Genomic DNA, 15,234 nt, shown 5'->3' with positions numbered 1-15,234 from the left:
AGGAATCTGGGCGTGTCCAGCCTTTCTCCTTCTTCTTGGCCTCCATCTTCTGCTGTGATGGTGACACTTACAGATTGGTTTCAGGTAGAAGCTCACTGTCTAACATAGGTGATAGGTATTGGAAAGTTATGGTAAATATTGTGTATGTAGTTTTTAGTATAAAAAGATAACACTGCCCTGGGGACGGCCAGAGTGCCTCTGTCTGTCCTGCTGAACAGACCTTGGGAGGCCAGAGAAAGAATTTTATAGATAAGAAACAATAAACAACCTTGAGAACGAGAACAGAAGAGTTCTGACTCCTTCTTCAACCGCTGGGCTGGGAAAAGAGACTTTGTAACCCATCCCAGGGTCCCTGTGAGCAGCAGCAATCCCGAGATGCTGTCGCTGCCAAAGAGCCCAAGTGCAATCAGGGGGCTGGGAGGAGATGAAGCTCCTCAGTGCATCCCCCCAAGGGCACAGCTCACAGCTCACTGACCCTGTCACAGCACACCATGGGGACAGCAGGTCCCCGGGGGTGACAGGGGGCCACGACCCCCCGTGCAGGCAGGGCAGAGCTCAAGCTGTCCCACAGCAAACAAAGCAGCTCCAGGGCTGACCCCGCCGGGGCACTGGGCATGGTCAAACTCAATTAACTCCGTGTTAATTCTCTGCTCTGCATCTGGGTCAGCCTGGGAGCCCTTCCCTGCCCCAGCCTCTCCGATTTGCCAGCTGAATTCCACAGGAGGCTGTCCCAGAGGAGGTACTGCTGTCTCAAGCTACGTCAGGGAAACTGTAGGTTGGATATTAGGAAAAAAATTTTCACCAAAAGAATAATAAAGCACTGGAATGCTCTTCCCTGGGAGGTGGTGGAATCACCATCTCTGGGTGTGTTTAAAAAAAGACTGGACATGGCACTTGGTGCTAGAGTCTGGATGAGGTGCTGGGGCACAGGTTGGACACAATGATCTTATGTGGGAATTTCCCAGTCCTGACATGGGAAGAGATGAGAATCTTGACTCCATGTTTCAGAAGGCTGATTTATATTTTATATAAATATAAAGATATAAATATATAATATATTTATATATTTTTTATATATAAATACATAATATATATTACATATTTATATATTGATATATTTATATATAATATATATTTCTATATATATTATATAGGAATATATATTTTTAGATAATATTATATATAAAATATATTTATAGATAGTATTATATATAAATATATTATAATAAGATAATAATTATTATATAAATAATTATATTATTTATATAGTAAATAGTACGAAAACTATAATAATTATTTTTATTATTAAAATAGAATAATAAAAATTATTATTTATGATAATATAGATATTATATTTATAATAATATAGATATAATATTTATATTTTATGAAAATAAGAATATTTTTAGCATTTTATGATCGATATATAAAATTAAAACTATACTAAAAGAATAGAAGAAAGGATTTCATCAAAAGGCTTGAAAGGAGTGGAATGATAACAAAAGCTCATAACTCTCAGAGAGTCCGAGCCAGCTGACTGTGATTGGCCATTAATTAGAAACAACCAACATGGACCAATCAAAGATGCACCTGTTGCATTCCACAGCAGCAGATAGTTATTGTTTTTCTTTTCCTCTGAGGCCTCTCAGCTTCTCAGGAGAAAAAATCCTAGCAAAAGGATTTTTCATAAAATATAATGGCTACAATCTTAGAGGTCTCTTCCAAGCTCATTATTCTGTGATTCTGTGGTGAGGCAGGAGCAGGCAGAGCAGCATCACAGATGGTGACAAACAGCTCTGGGTGCTGGGCTGATCAGGGATCACACCCTGGGCGTGTAAACACAAGATTTCAGCTCAGTGTGACTCCCTTGTGCAAACCTCTGAGCACCTGCTGTGTCAGCCCGTGGTCAGAGCAAACACAACCCAGGGAGGGCAGTGCTGGAGGGACAGCTCATGGTGTTCACTGGCTGCAGGAAACCCAGTCCCAGCCCTCCCAGCTGCTTTGGGAGCTCAGCTTTGTGAGTTCATCAGGCCCTTCTCACCGCCAGCCAGCTGAGCGTGTGCCAAAGCCTCCTCAGCTGCTCTGGACACGACACAGAAGATGCTGTCCCAGCCATGGCAATGCCCATGCTGACCCCTGCACCTCCATCCCTGCAGCTGCCCAACAAAATCCCATACCTGGTCCTAGGGAGGGTTCACCTGAGCAGCTGGACACAAGAAACATTTGGTGTTCTGTGGGACACACACTGACTCTCAGCCATTCACACCCACCCATGGACTGTTTTGGGGGGTTTTGTGCTTGCTCAGAAACCTCTGGCAGCCCTAAAACCCGTGCAGGTTTGCACAGGGCACAGAAGTTGGGCTAATGACCCCCAGGCAGCACAAGAGCTGACAGGGAGCAGGGGGTTGAGGGTCATTTCTACCCAAATTACCCAGACCGTGGTGCAGAGTGGTGGAAATGCTCCCTTCTTTGCTACCAACTGGAAAATCCCTCCCTGCACAGCAGCTGGATTTTTAACCAAACAGCACCGTGGCATTCACGTTCTCTGAAAAAATCCCTTCGCCCAGGATTCTTCTCCTGGGAAGCTGAGAAGCCTCAGAGAAAAAGGAAAACAAGAATTATCTGATTTGCTTCTCTTCTGTTTTGCTCTCCTGTGTTTGGAGATTGCTTACCCACAGGTGATTGTTCCATTGGATTCTGCTGGGAGTTGTTTTGACTCTTTGGCCAATCAGGGCCAAGCTGTGTCAGGACTCTGGAGAGAGTCAGGAGTTTTCATTATTATCTTTTTAGCATTCTGTAAGTATCCTTTATTTTGGAATCCATAAAATCAGAGGGTTTTGGGAAAGCTGCAAAAGGCAGCCTCAGAGACAGCAGAACTGTGTTTGGAGCTAAGCAGCAGCCATGAGATTGGTCAGCAGAAAAATTATGTAAGAAGTAGAAAAGTAAGGACAAATAGAACAATGGTCTGTGTATTAACACTTGTCTAGAATAACTCCCTAAGCTGCAGAAAAGTTTATCCAGTGAGATATTAGGGAGTTCTAAGCTCAATAATGGAGCTCTGTGCATTGTGTTTGAAGGCTCACAAGCAGGTATTGTATTTGAAATAAGCAAGCATTGTTTAACCAAAGGTACCTGTGCTTACAGTGGTTGGATGGAACTACTGTCAATGTGCTTTTGCTTTGTGGGATTGGTCACAAAACTCATAAAGTGAGTTGTGACATTGAGTTCTGTGTCTGCTGCCTGGGATGTCAGCTGCTGGCATCTTCCATTGTCATAGCCATGGAATGAGACTGATGCTGGAAAATCCAACAGCTCAAGGCACGTTCCTAGCAATCCTGTCTCATTTGTGATTTGTACACAGACCCCAGCCAGAGATACTTTCTCTATTCTTTAGTTTAGTATTCTTTAATATACTACAGCATCATAAAATAATAAATTAACATTCTGAGAACATGGAGTCAGATTCATCATTCCTCCCTTCCTCGTCTGGGGGCCATGCAAATACAAAACAACACCAGCCATAATTCCCCTCCAGTAACAGCTATGGGAAGATGAGGCTCCCTGGGTCACCCTGTGAGCCACAAGCTCATATTCCTGTGCCAGCAGCAGGGCCCTGGGTCCCTCCCAGGTAAGATTTGGCAGCTCCCTCAACTGAACTTTGTTTCTGGTCCATCACACTCAGCAGCTCCTGGTGCATTGTTCTTTGCCAAGCACTTCCAGGGTGCTTTTTGGACTCTTTTAGCTAAAAACCTCCCGTGGCAGCCAATTTCACAGCTTCATCTCACACTGTTTGAGAAAGTCTCTAATTCTGCTTCTTTCCAACCTGTTGCTGATAGGACAGATGGAGACATGAGAGGGGGAGGAGGGACAGGGGGAGGCCAGGGTGCCTCAGAAACCACCCCATGAAATCCCCCAGGAGTGAACAAGGACAAGCCAAGGCTCCCCAAGCCCTGCACAGGGGTGGCTGTGCCAGCTGTCAGCCCCAAACCCCAGCTCTGCATGTCACTGCCTGTGCTCTGCTTGCTGCAGGCACTGAGATTTTCCCTTTTGTGTTTTTATCCTCCTTTGGAGGTGATGAAGGCTGTAACCACCTTTGCCACACACGTACAAGAATGCTGAATACCAGGCAAACATTTAAGGGCAAATATTCACATTCACACGGCAGAGTTCAGCAGTGCAGGAGGACGGGATAATTGTGCAATATTCACTTTGTGCCTTGCTGTGACACGCAGTTTCACACGCAGAAAAACCCAAACTGGCTTTCAGAACGTCCATGTCTCAGCAATCAAAAGCAGAGAACCCCAAGCCCTGTGGTGGGGCTCTGCCAGCAGGCCCATGGGCAGGGAACAAAGGAACTGGAGCCAGCTGAAACAAGCAGAGCTCATTTTTAGGGGCACAGACCAGGATTACCAGGGATGGAATTTAGCCCAGACATGGGGATTAGCACCCTCAAGCCTCATGAGAGGTGTCAGGGGAACTTTTCCTGACCTTCAGCACAAGCAGCAGCCTGGAGGATGTGCCTGGTGCCAAGGGAAGCTCAGCACACATTGAACACCTGTGGTACTCACACGTTTCAAAAAAAATCTTTTTGTTTAGGACTTTTTTTCTGGGAAGCTGAGAAAATAATTTTTATTTTATTTGGGGTTTTTTTGTGTCGTGTTTATGTGTGGAATGTGTTTGGAGATTGTTTATTTACAAGTGATTGTTTTATTAAATTTTAGTGTGAGTTGTTTTGTTTTATTGATTTATTAGTGTTAAGTTGTGTCGAGACTCTAAAAAGAGTCACAAGTTTTTATTAGTATTTAGTAAGAGGTTTTTAAAATTTTTTTCAGTATTTTCAGTATTAGTAAGGGGGTGTTTTAGTATTTTTTTTGTATTTAGTAAGAGGTTTTTTTAGTATTTTTAAATTTTTTTTTTAGTATTTAGTAAGGGGTTTCATATTTTTAGTATACTATAGTTTAGCATTTTTTAATATAATATAGTATATATTATATTAAAATATATATTATATATTATAAATATATATATAATATATATTATACATATTATACATACTATATATATATTATATGTATATATTTATTTTTCTTTTAATATATATATATATAAATAATAAATTAGCCTTCTGAGAACATGGAGTCAGATTCATCATTCCTTCCTTCATCAGGGCATCCCTGCAAATACAATAAGGCACCTCCTTGGCACAAAATCTCTCCTGGGCTTCACATCTCCAGCCTCTCACTCACTAACTCCGAGCTGGAGGAGTCAGGACACAGCTGGGAAATCCAGATGTTTCCTCACTTCTTCTACAGAGCCAATTCTTGGGCTTTCCCTCTGTAATCAGGCTTCCCAAACAGTCCAGTTCAGACTGTGCAAAAGGGTTAAAATAATGTCAAAAGATGCTCTGTGTTACAACACAAGAGCACGAAGGCAGCAGTGAAATGGTAAAGACAAAATGCAACACTGGGAGTTGAAAGCTGCAGATATGAACACACAGAGCCACACATGGAAAAACACAGAAGGCACAATTATTGATCTGCTGGTTTTCCATAAAAGGCTTCCCCAGGCAGCTTGGTCTATGGGAGGGAGCCCTCTTCCAACAGGCAATGGCAGAGCAAATCAGCCTGGCTTTCTGCAGTTTTTAACAAATTGAGAGGAGAAATAAATAATTAAATGGATAAATGGCCAGCTTCCCATGGTGATGTTGCACTGGAACCTGAACATCTCTCCCCAGGGGATGCTGTGGGAAGGCTGGTTGTGGATGCAAATGATCCAGCTGTTAACATCCCAGCTTGCAGCTGTGCTCAGGAACTGGGGACAGGGGTAGAGCAGGATCCCACTGAAGCTGCAGGAGTTTGGTGCAAGAAAGGTCCCCAGATGCCTGGAATGACCCCAGGGGGATTTCCTTATGTGACACTTGGGCACAGCTGCTCAGCCACGGGGAGAACAACCACAGGAGGCTGCCAAAGCTGCCCTGGGGCAGCAGGGAGAAGTTCCTCCTCTTTCTGCCACCAGAGACATCCCCAGCAGCCTGGGGGAGTTTGAGCAGGGATCTTCAAACCCTGCAACAGATGGTGCTGCAAGAGGAAGAGCACAAAACGAGGCTCCTCACTTGCAGGAAGCAAGAAGGATGCTTTTGCCATGCATGAAGGGAAGCAGCAATTCCTTCTGCTGAAAGATTTCCTGCTGCAGAATCACATTATTCCATGGAAGGAATGGCAGGAATAATTCACTTCCTCGAGCAGCTCTATTTATACCCTCACTGTGAGCACCATCCTGCTCACAGGGCTCAGGAGGGTGTGAAGCTGAACATGTGTAACCCCAAACCATGAAAAAGTGAATTTCCCAGGAGGTGGCTCGTGCAGGAGAAAGGCAGAAACGCTGTCAAAATCCCTGGGGTGATTCCAGACCTTGCATGAACACCCCCACTGCCCCACTGGGGGCTTTGGAACAGGGTAAGACCCCAGCACCCAACCCCAGCAACACAAATTGAACTGACCTAAATTCACTCCCCTCCCATCATACCTGCACATAATGAGAATTTGTAAAGATTTATGGCCACAACACCCTGCCCCAGCTGCCCCTCTCCAGCATCTGAGGTTTCCCTGTGAAAGCAGTTTGGGTTACCTCAGAATTCTCCAGGGGAAGAAAGCATCATTAGCAGCTCAGGAGTTTCAATGCCTGTGTCCCACAGGGGGCTCATGGGGGGCTGTTCTCAGGTTTTCTGATCGCTGCTTGTCTGCCCTGAACTCTCTGGAAGTGCACCAGCTCCCTTCCCCCTCCCCAGACCTCACTGCTCCTATTCCAAACTTCAAAAGGTGAAACCCAAGCTGGGCTGTGGTGAAGACATCCTGGTGGGGATGGTGTCCAGCCCCCATGGAATGGCTCCCAGGAGCCCCCCAGGGCAGCAGGACAGGCTGGGAGCACAGCTGGGCACTCACAGAATCCAACCACAGTGCCTAAAGCAGGTGAATCTGCTGCTTCTCTAAAGTTTATCCCAACTTTTGCCATGAATGAGCTCTCACCCCAGCCAGCTGCAGCTTTGTGCTGCTCTCCACGAGAGCTGGCTCTGAGAATTCCACTGACAGCTTCTTGGACAGCCAAGGCCATGCTTTCCCAATTGCTCAGCACCAGCAGACGGGGCCAGGGGAGCTTTATTTGCAAACATCTCAGCAGGGCCACAGGGCGGGTCAGGAAGGTGCTGTTCCCTCCAGGAATGGGGTGTGAACCAGCACTGAAGAGGAGCATGGGCTACAGAGCTCTGAAACCCCCCTGTTCAGACCACAGCATCTGGAAAGAAGAGTCAGTAAAATCTGAAGTATTTATTTTGGTGCTTTCTGATAGGAATGTGGTTGACTTCTCCTAATATGCCAACTCAAGAGCTCACTCCTTCATCAAGAACAGACACAAACCCCAGATATGAACTCCTCCATTAACAGAAAACAGAAGGAGACACAAAATGGTTGAAAAAACCACCATAAAACAATAACCCTTTGGGGTCTGTTTAAGGAGTAAGAGGGGAAAGAGCCCAGCCCCAGCAGTGCCTGTGCAGTGCCATCCCTGGAGAGTCCCTCTGGGTGCAAGGGCACAGCCAAAGCTGTGCCAAGGTTTCTGATGGGATAAATACAGCCCAGCAGCTGTGGGTGGTGTTTAACCCATCAGAGTGCCTGGGACTCCTCATTCTGTGCTGCAGTGGTGTCCCAGCACAGCCCTGCTGCTCCCACAAGAGCTCACTCCATCACCAGGAGCAGACACAAACCCCAGATATGGACTGCCCCACTAACACTAAACAGAAGGGACATGTACAGACACAAAATGCTTGGAAAAAAACCACCATAAACCAATAATCCTTTGGGGTCTGTTTAAGGAGTAAGAGGGGAAAGAGCCCAGCCCCAGGTCTCTGCAGCAGTGTCTGTGCAGTGCCATCCCTGGAGAGTCCCTCCAGGTGCAAGGGCACAGCCAAAGCTGTGCCAAGGCTGCAGCTGCTCTGCCAGCAGCCCTGGGTGGGATTTAACCCATATTTAACCCATCAGAATGCCTGTGACTCCTCATTCTGTGCTGCAGAGAGGTGTCCCAGCACAGCCCTGCTGCTTCCAGCCCTGCAGTGACTCCTCCTTTTACCCCATGGCAAACTGAGGCACACCACCACACCTCCCCAGACTTCCAAACTGCTTCAGATCTCTGCTGAAAATCCTTGGAGTATCCAATTCCAGGCAGTGGCAAAGCACATGAGCACAAGAACCAGTTAATGTCTTACCAGCCCTGATTTCCCCAGCACAGAAAGGTCCCTTCAGCCACCCACAGACCCTCCTCATCCTCCATCTGCAGGGACTCCTTGCCCAGCCAGCACAGGCTCAGCCCATCTCCATCTGCTGTTTACAGTGAATTAGCTGCACTTTGGGGCCACAACCACCTTTTGTTTCCTTTTTATACAGTACCTGGCCCTGCCAGCTCGGTTCAGGAGGTGTTTGATTACACAGCTAATAAATAAACAAGGACCTTGATCCTCTTCAGCATGTGGCTGTCCAAGGCTGCAATTTCCAGGGAAACTGCTTCAGGCTGTGCTTGGTGCTATTAGTGAGTCAAATGTGTTTGGGAGATGAGATGAGATGTTCCCAGGACAAGGAGAAGGCACTGCTAAGCCAGCCCTTCCTACCTGCAGCAGGGAGTGGAAAACCCAAACTGGTTGAATGTGCAATCCCATAAGCCATGCTCTGTGCTGGGCACACCCTGAACACAGCCACAGAGCTGCTGCTGCTTGCAGAAGGAAGGTGGGGAGATGAGCACTTCAAGGCAACTCCTGCTACAGCATCTCCCTCACACAGGGGGTTTGCAACAAGGGCTTTTCCTCCTGAAGGCCACCCAGTCCTGCTCCACCTTCCATAAATTGCATTGACTGCCCTGATGTCCCTCCAACATCACCCATGCACTCCTCCCCTCCCTCCCACACTTATTCAGTCACAGAACGCTCTGCTGGATTACAAAGACCTCAAAACCCCTGCCCCAGGAGCAGCCTGACTCCTCCATCCCCATCAGGCTCTGATTCCACCCTGGTTTGAGGCACAGAGGATGGGACACAGCTCGAGGAGGGATGCAGCTGCTCACAGCTGCTGGGAGCATCTCCCCTCCCAAAAATCCCCCTTTTCCTCCATCTCAGACCCCTTCAGCACCTGAGATGTTCTCTGTTCCCTTTGACTCAGAAATGTCATTATCTAGATTACAAAGAAGCAAAAAAAACAACCCACAAAAAAAACCCTGGAAATAAATCCCAAGAGGACATTAATTAGGAGTCACAACTCCCCAGCTCTGGAAGCACTGAGGAGGAGAGATATTTCAACTCCCAACCTGACGGAGTAACTTTGAATTATCTTTCATCTTCCCCTGCATCAGATGTAATCTAATGACATTAACTTGGCTTCACTCTAGTGAAAGTGGCATTGGTGCTACAGAGGCAGGGAGATTAAAACATATGAAATAAATGTTCCTGGGCTGAGTGACAGTATAATGGCATTCCAACAGGCAGCTCAATCAGTGCAGACTAACAAAAGATCAGAGGGAAAGAGCCACGTTTGCAGTATCACCCTCAAACACAGATATTTCCTTTTAATCCAGGGGTTTTTTTTACATGCCTGGCTCAGCCCCTGTTCCTGGGAGTTTTCCCCAGGCTGTGCAGCCATTTTGGGGTGGGGGTTTGGCAGTTGAACTCTATTAAAGCCCGTGCTCACCTGCCATTGAACCCTGCTGGCTCAATAGCCTTGTTCAGGGCTGCAGCAGCAAGCTCAGCACTGAAGTCAATGCCAGCATTGTGGGCTGCCCCCTCCCTCCTTTTGTGCACGAGGGGACTCAAACCCAAACCAGAAAAAGCTCCTTTGGGCACACAGCTGCCCTTGATGTCCAACCCACACACGGAGGTGTCACACTCACCAAATGAAATCCCACAGATGGTTTTTACAGAGTCAGCTTCTCCAGGGGACCAGGGGCTGCGCTGTTGCTCCGTTCATTTCCTGGGTGCTGTTTCCACGCACCCCAGCGGGTGACCTGCGTGGCACCAAACCTCGTCGCAGAGGTTTTTATAAAAAATCCTTTTATAAAAAATCCTTTCCTTGGGATTGTTTCCTCCTGAGAAGCTGAGAGGCCTCAGGAACAAAGTGTAAGCAATGGTTATCTGCGGCTGTGGAATGCAACAGGTGCATCTGGGATTGGCCCATCTTGGATATTTATAATTAACAGCCAATCACAGCCCAGCTGGCTTGGACAGAGAGTCTGAGAGAGCTGCCTTGGTTATTCATTCTTTTCTATTCTCAGCCAGCCTTCTGATGAAACCTTTTCTTCTATTCTTTTCGTATAGTTTTAATGTCATATATATCATAAAATAATAAATCAAGTCTTCTGAAACATGGAGTCAGATCCTCATCTCCTCCCTCAACATAAGACCCCTGTGAACAGCACCACAAAGCCTCAGAGGTGCACCTGGCTGGCTGCTCCAGGAGCATCCCCCTCTGCTGCAGGCACAGCCCAGCCATTCCCCCTGCTCACTGCAGCTGCTAGGGGAGCAGCTCTTTTATTTCCAGGGAAAATCAGGGCTTTCCTGATGCCCAAAACGCCACGGCCACCCTGTGCCTGTGCCAGCCCACCTCTGTGTGCCTGTGACAGCTCCACAGGCTGGCTGCCCCTTCAATCTCTGCAACAGCCACCAGCTTTTTGTTCCCTGGGCACTGGCTGCCTTCCTGGGGCACTGAAAACAAACCCAAGTGTTTATACCTTGTAATGACCCTAAACCTGTTTAGTCTGACTGCTGGGAAACAGCAGCACACATGAAACCTAAGCCTCTGATGGCAAAGATAAGGAATGGGGACCTCTGGCAAACATCTGGCCATTTCCCCAGCCCTGAACCCTCATCAAAGATCACAACAAAGCCCGCAGACAGACAGGTAGGTTTGTAAATGAGTATTTGTGAGTGGTGACCAGCGTGCTGGCACCACGGCTCTGCCATCCTGTGTGAGCAAAGATTACTCATACAAGCCAAGCCAGCAAGATTAGGTCTCAAAGGAATAATCCCACACAAAGAATTCACTGTACCTCAGCCTCCACAGGGCTAATAAAGCAAAAAAAAAAAAAAAAAAAAAAAGGAAAGGAAAAAAAAAAAAAGATGAAACTCAACTCAGCACATCAAATACCAGAACAAACAAACTGCAGCAATTAATGGGACAGCTCATGTGCCAACTGCTAAAACATAATGATTACACAAACAGCACACGGGGCAGCACAGCCAGTGAAAAAGAGCTGCAAGATCAAGACCAAACCTCTGGAAAATGATACCCCCAACACCGAGGGCTGCACTATGCCCTAAATGCCTGTGGCTCCTCCTCTGTCTAGGTCTGCACTCGTGGCTCAGGGCTGCTTCCAGAGGCAGGTCTATCCCACTGCCCTCTGCTCCTCAAAGCTTCCAGAGCAGGTTTGACAAATGAGCTTTTCTGCATATCCACCATAAATTTCAGTAGATGCCACCCCACAGCCATGTGTTTATTTTTCAAAGTCAAGACCTGATTAGAGTTCTTGAGGTTGTTCAGATTCATTTTTAACGTTTCCTTTCTGCCACAGGGTCAGCATGTGGAAATCGGATAAGCACGGACTAAAAATATCATTTTGTAGACAGCTTCAGCCCACACGAAAGGAAATCTTTCCTCTCAAGAGAAGTCACACTTTGCAGGCTGCAGGAACCCAGGGTGTTTCTGACACTGGCAGATACACAAGCAAACTCATCCCTTCCACGTGTTAAGACTTTTACATCAACACTCGGACTGCCAGTACCACCCTACTCCGCATTTCAATACTGTCACCACGAGCTGAGCCAAAATCCTCTTCTCTCTGCTAATAGCCGGGCTTTATGTGAAAGTAAAACAAAACTCCAGGGGTACCCAAATCCTCTCCTGTTTGCTTGTTCATTCAAGAAAGCCGCGAACACAAGACACACTTCTGGAGACAGCAGTTTCACTCTCACCCTAACCAAGCTGCCGGGAAAACGCTCCTCTAACTTTGAAACACACGACAAAAAAAGACCTGAACAACTTCAGGGAGAAGCCTCTTAGCTTTAACATTTACTGGCTCGTTTAACAAAACGTTAATTCATTGCAAGAACCACCCGATCAACTCTTTGTTAGTATTTCAAAGGCAAGGTGAGCATGTGGGGTGACACATGCTGAAAGTGACATTTTTGGTTGGTCACTAGCGGGATACTGAAATATTTCCGTGGGAAATAGGGGGGTTTTGTCCACACTGACTACAGGAAAAGCGGCTTCTGCAGCTCTGGGCTGGGAGCTGCGGGAGGCGATGGGGAGGCAGCCGGGGCTCGGCTGAGACTCAGCGGTCAGCCACAGGTTTTGCAAAGAGCTGGGGGAGTGTAAAGATATTGAGAGGCTGTGCTTTTCACGGCAGGGTTTAGCAGTGCCTCAGCATCCCCGTGCAGTCCCCAGGCCAGCGGGGCACCCAGCGCTTCTCCCTTTGTGCTGTCACGGACCCCGGGGCAAGCAGCAGAGCCCGGGAGCGCCGGGGACAGGAGGGACCTGGGGCACGCAGGAATGGGGAGAGGAATGCGGGGACAGGAGGGACCTGGGGCACGCGGGAATGGGGAGAGGAATGCGGGGACAGGAGGGACCTGGGGCACGCGGGAATGGGGAGAGGAATGCGGGGACAGGAGGGTCCTGGGGCACTCGGGAATGGGGACAGGGATGTGGGGACAGGAGGGACCTGGGGCACGCAGGAATAGGGAGAAGGATGGGGGGACAGGAGGGTCCTGGGGCACGCAGGAATGGGGACAACCGGGAAGGGGATGGGGGGACAGGAGGGTCCTGGGGCACGCAGGAATGGGGACAACCGGGAAGGGGATGAGGGGACAGGAGGGCTGGAGGATTTGGGAGCAGGCAACAGCCGGGCTGCAGCGGGGAGCGCCGGAGGGACCCCGGGAGCACTGGTGGTCCTGGGGCACTCCGGAATGGGGACAGCTGGCAAAGGAGAGCTGGAGGATTTGGGAGCAGGGAGGGAAGAACGGGTGGAGCGAGAGGCTGCGGGGAAGAGTGCTCCGTGAGCGGAGGAATGAGAACGGGGCTGAGGAAAGGCTCGGGAGCGAGGAGCGGCGGCCAGCGGGGGGCACTGGCGGCTCGGCCACCGCTGCATCCCCATCCCCATCCCCATTCCCGTCCCCATCCCCGTCCCCGTCCCGCCGCCCGTGCCGTACCTGTACCAGGCGAGTCCCCGCTCGTAGTTGCGGTCGAAGAAGTGCGGCTCGGCGCCCACGGCGCGCACGTCGGGGTGCACCCGCAGGAACTCCAGCAGCGCCCGCGTCCCTCCCTTCTTCACTCCGATGATGATGGCCTGCGGCAGCCGCTTGCTGCCCTCGCCCAGCAGCAGGGCCAGGGTGCCGGCCGTGCCCGCCCCGCCGCCCGAGCCCCCGGCCCGGCTCCCGCCGCCCCCCGCCGGCTCCTCCGCGCCCGGTGCCGCCTCCTGCCGCCGCCGCCGCTGCTTCAGCCGCTGCAGGAGCCGCTTGCGCCGCGCCGCCGCCGCCTGCCAGGGGGGCAGCTCGGCCGAGCCGCCCAGGAACTCCCCGCCGCCGCCCTCGTCCTCCTCCGATGCGGCGCCGGCGGCGATGATGGGTCCGGGCAGCGTCTGGCAGCGGTCGGCCAGGCAGTAGAAGACGTAGAGGGACATGAGGAGCGAGCAGAGCATCACCAGGAACTTCTTGAAGATGCTGCGGGGCAGCGGCTCGGCGGCGGCCGCCGCGCTCACGGCCATGCTACCCCGAGAGGGCTGCGGGGAGCCCGGGCCATGCTCCTGCTCCGCGGCCGCCCCGCGGCGCGGCCCCTCCGCGCTGCGCTCCGCGGGGCCGGGGGGCTGCGCGCTGCCGCATCCCCGGCGCCTTCAGGGCGGCATCCCCCGCGGGGGACGGCGGGGCTGGACGGGGGAGCCGCTGCCGCTCCGGAGGGCTCGGCGGGGATGCGGGAACGGGGCTCGACGCGGGGCTCCCACGTGCGGAGCCCGCCGCGGAAAACTTCGGCCGAGGCATCACCGGGAGCGGGGCGGAGCGCTGCCGGCGGCGGGGCCAATGGCGCGGCGGGGGCGGGGGGCGAAGCCAAGCCCGGAGCGGGCGGACCCGCCGGGGAGCCGCTGCTGAGCCCTTTAGGGGGGAGCGGGGGTGTCCGGGAGGCTGTCCCGGGGGATGCGGGGATGCTCCGGGGGATGCTCCGGGGGATGCTCCGGGGGATGCTCCGGGGGATGCGGGAACCCCTCGGGAGGCTCTGCCGGGGGATGCGTGGGTGGCCGGGAGGTTGTTCCGGAGGCAGACGGATGCAGGGATGCCCCGGAGGCTGTGCTGGGAGGTGCGGGGATGCCCTAGAAGCTGTCGCGGAGGGTGCAGGGATGCCCTGGGTGGCCCGGAGGCTGTTCAGAGGTACACGGATGCAGGGATGGCCCGGAGGCTGTGCTGGGAGGTGCGGGGATGCCCCAGAAGCTGTCGCGGAGGGTGCAGGGATGCCCTGAGTCCATCCCGCGGGGCAGGGAGGAGAGCTGGGAACTCTTTTCTAGTTTTCCTCTCGGTGCTGACAGGGACATCCTGCTGCCCACGGGCAGCCTCTTTTGGCAGCCGAACGCTGCAGGACTTTTGGCTGTCCGTGCTGTCCACCCACCTGTCCGGCCACTCAGATTTTTAATTAACGCCCCCGCATCCCTCCGGACCTGAGAACAAATTCCTGATGTGCCCAATAATCCACCCTGACAGACACCAATACCTTTGCACAGTAGAACAGCCCCCCTAAAGCTCAGCAAAGCCACTGAGGGGTGTAAAACACTCTCATGGCATCACAACCAACAGCTCCACTGAGCTCCATGCAGAACACAACACAGAAACACCCAAAATCAGACTTTCCCCCCCTAATTTGCACGAGCTGCCCCTGGGCTGGCTGCAGAATCTGGCCCACGGTTGGTAAGAAATATCTACAAAAGCAACACGATATTGCTCTTGGAATTTGCTCTTCTCCTTTGAGAGTACATAAAATGTGGAAATAGCTCTCAGCTCCGTGGCTCGGCTGCCTGATTCTAAGGGCTTCGTTATTTCATTGCCTGTGGGAATGCCCTCTTAATTTGAAATGTTTGTCATAGATTATAGAATTTTCAAACAAACTCGCACATGAAACACTTGACTTAGATCTTTTTTTTTTTTTCCTTCTGTTTGGTGTGGACCTA

At 50.7% G+C, this 15,234-nt stretch overlaps 1 protein-coding gene across 1 annotated transcript in view; it reads right to left on the bottom strand.

Moving 5' to 3' along the window:
• The window catches only part of LOC136566518 (heparan sulfate glucosamine 3-O-sulfotransferase 3A1-like), a 33,309-nt gene extending 19,521 nt beyond the window's left edge, over window positions 1-13,788 (bottom strand). The window contains exon 1 of the mRNA XM_066565691.1: window positions 13,235-13,788. Within this exon, the coding sequence (XP_066421788.1) occupies window positions 13,235-13,788 (554 nt within the window). The remainder of the gene's footprint in view (window positions 1-13,234) is intronic.
• Between the last annotated feature and the right edge of the window lie 1,446 nt (window positions 13,789-15,234).

This window comes from Molothrus aeneus, chromosome 25 (assembly GCF_037042795.1).
Source record: "Molothrus aeneus isolate 106 chromosome 25, BPBGC_Maene_1.0, whole genome shotgun sequence".
Lineage (NCBI taxonomy): Eukaryota > Metazoa > Chordata > Aves > Passeriformes > Icteridae > Molothrus > Molothrus aeneus.
Note: the sequence above shows the minus strand (reverse complement) of the source record. Positions and strands in the feature narration are given on the sequence as shown.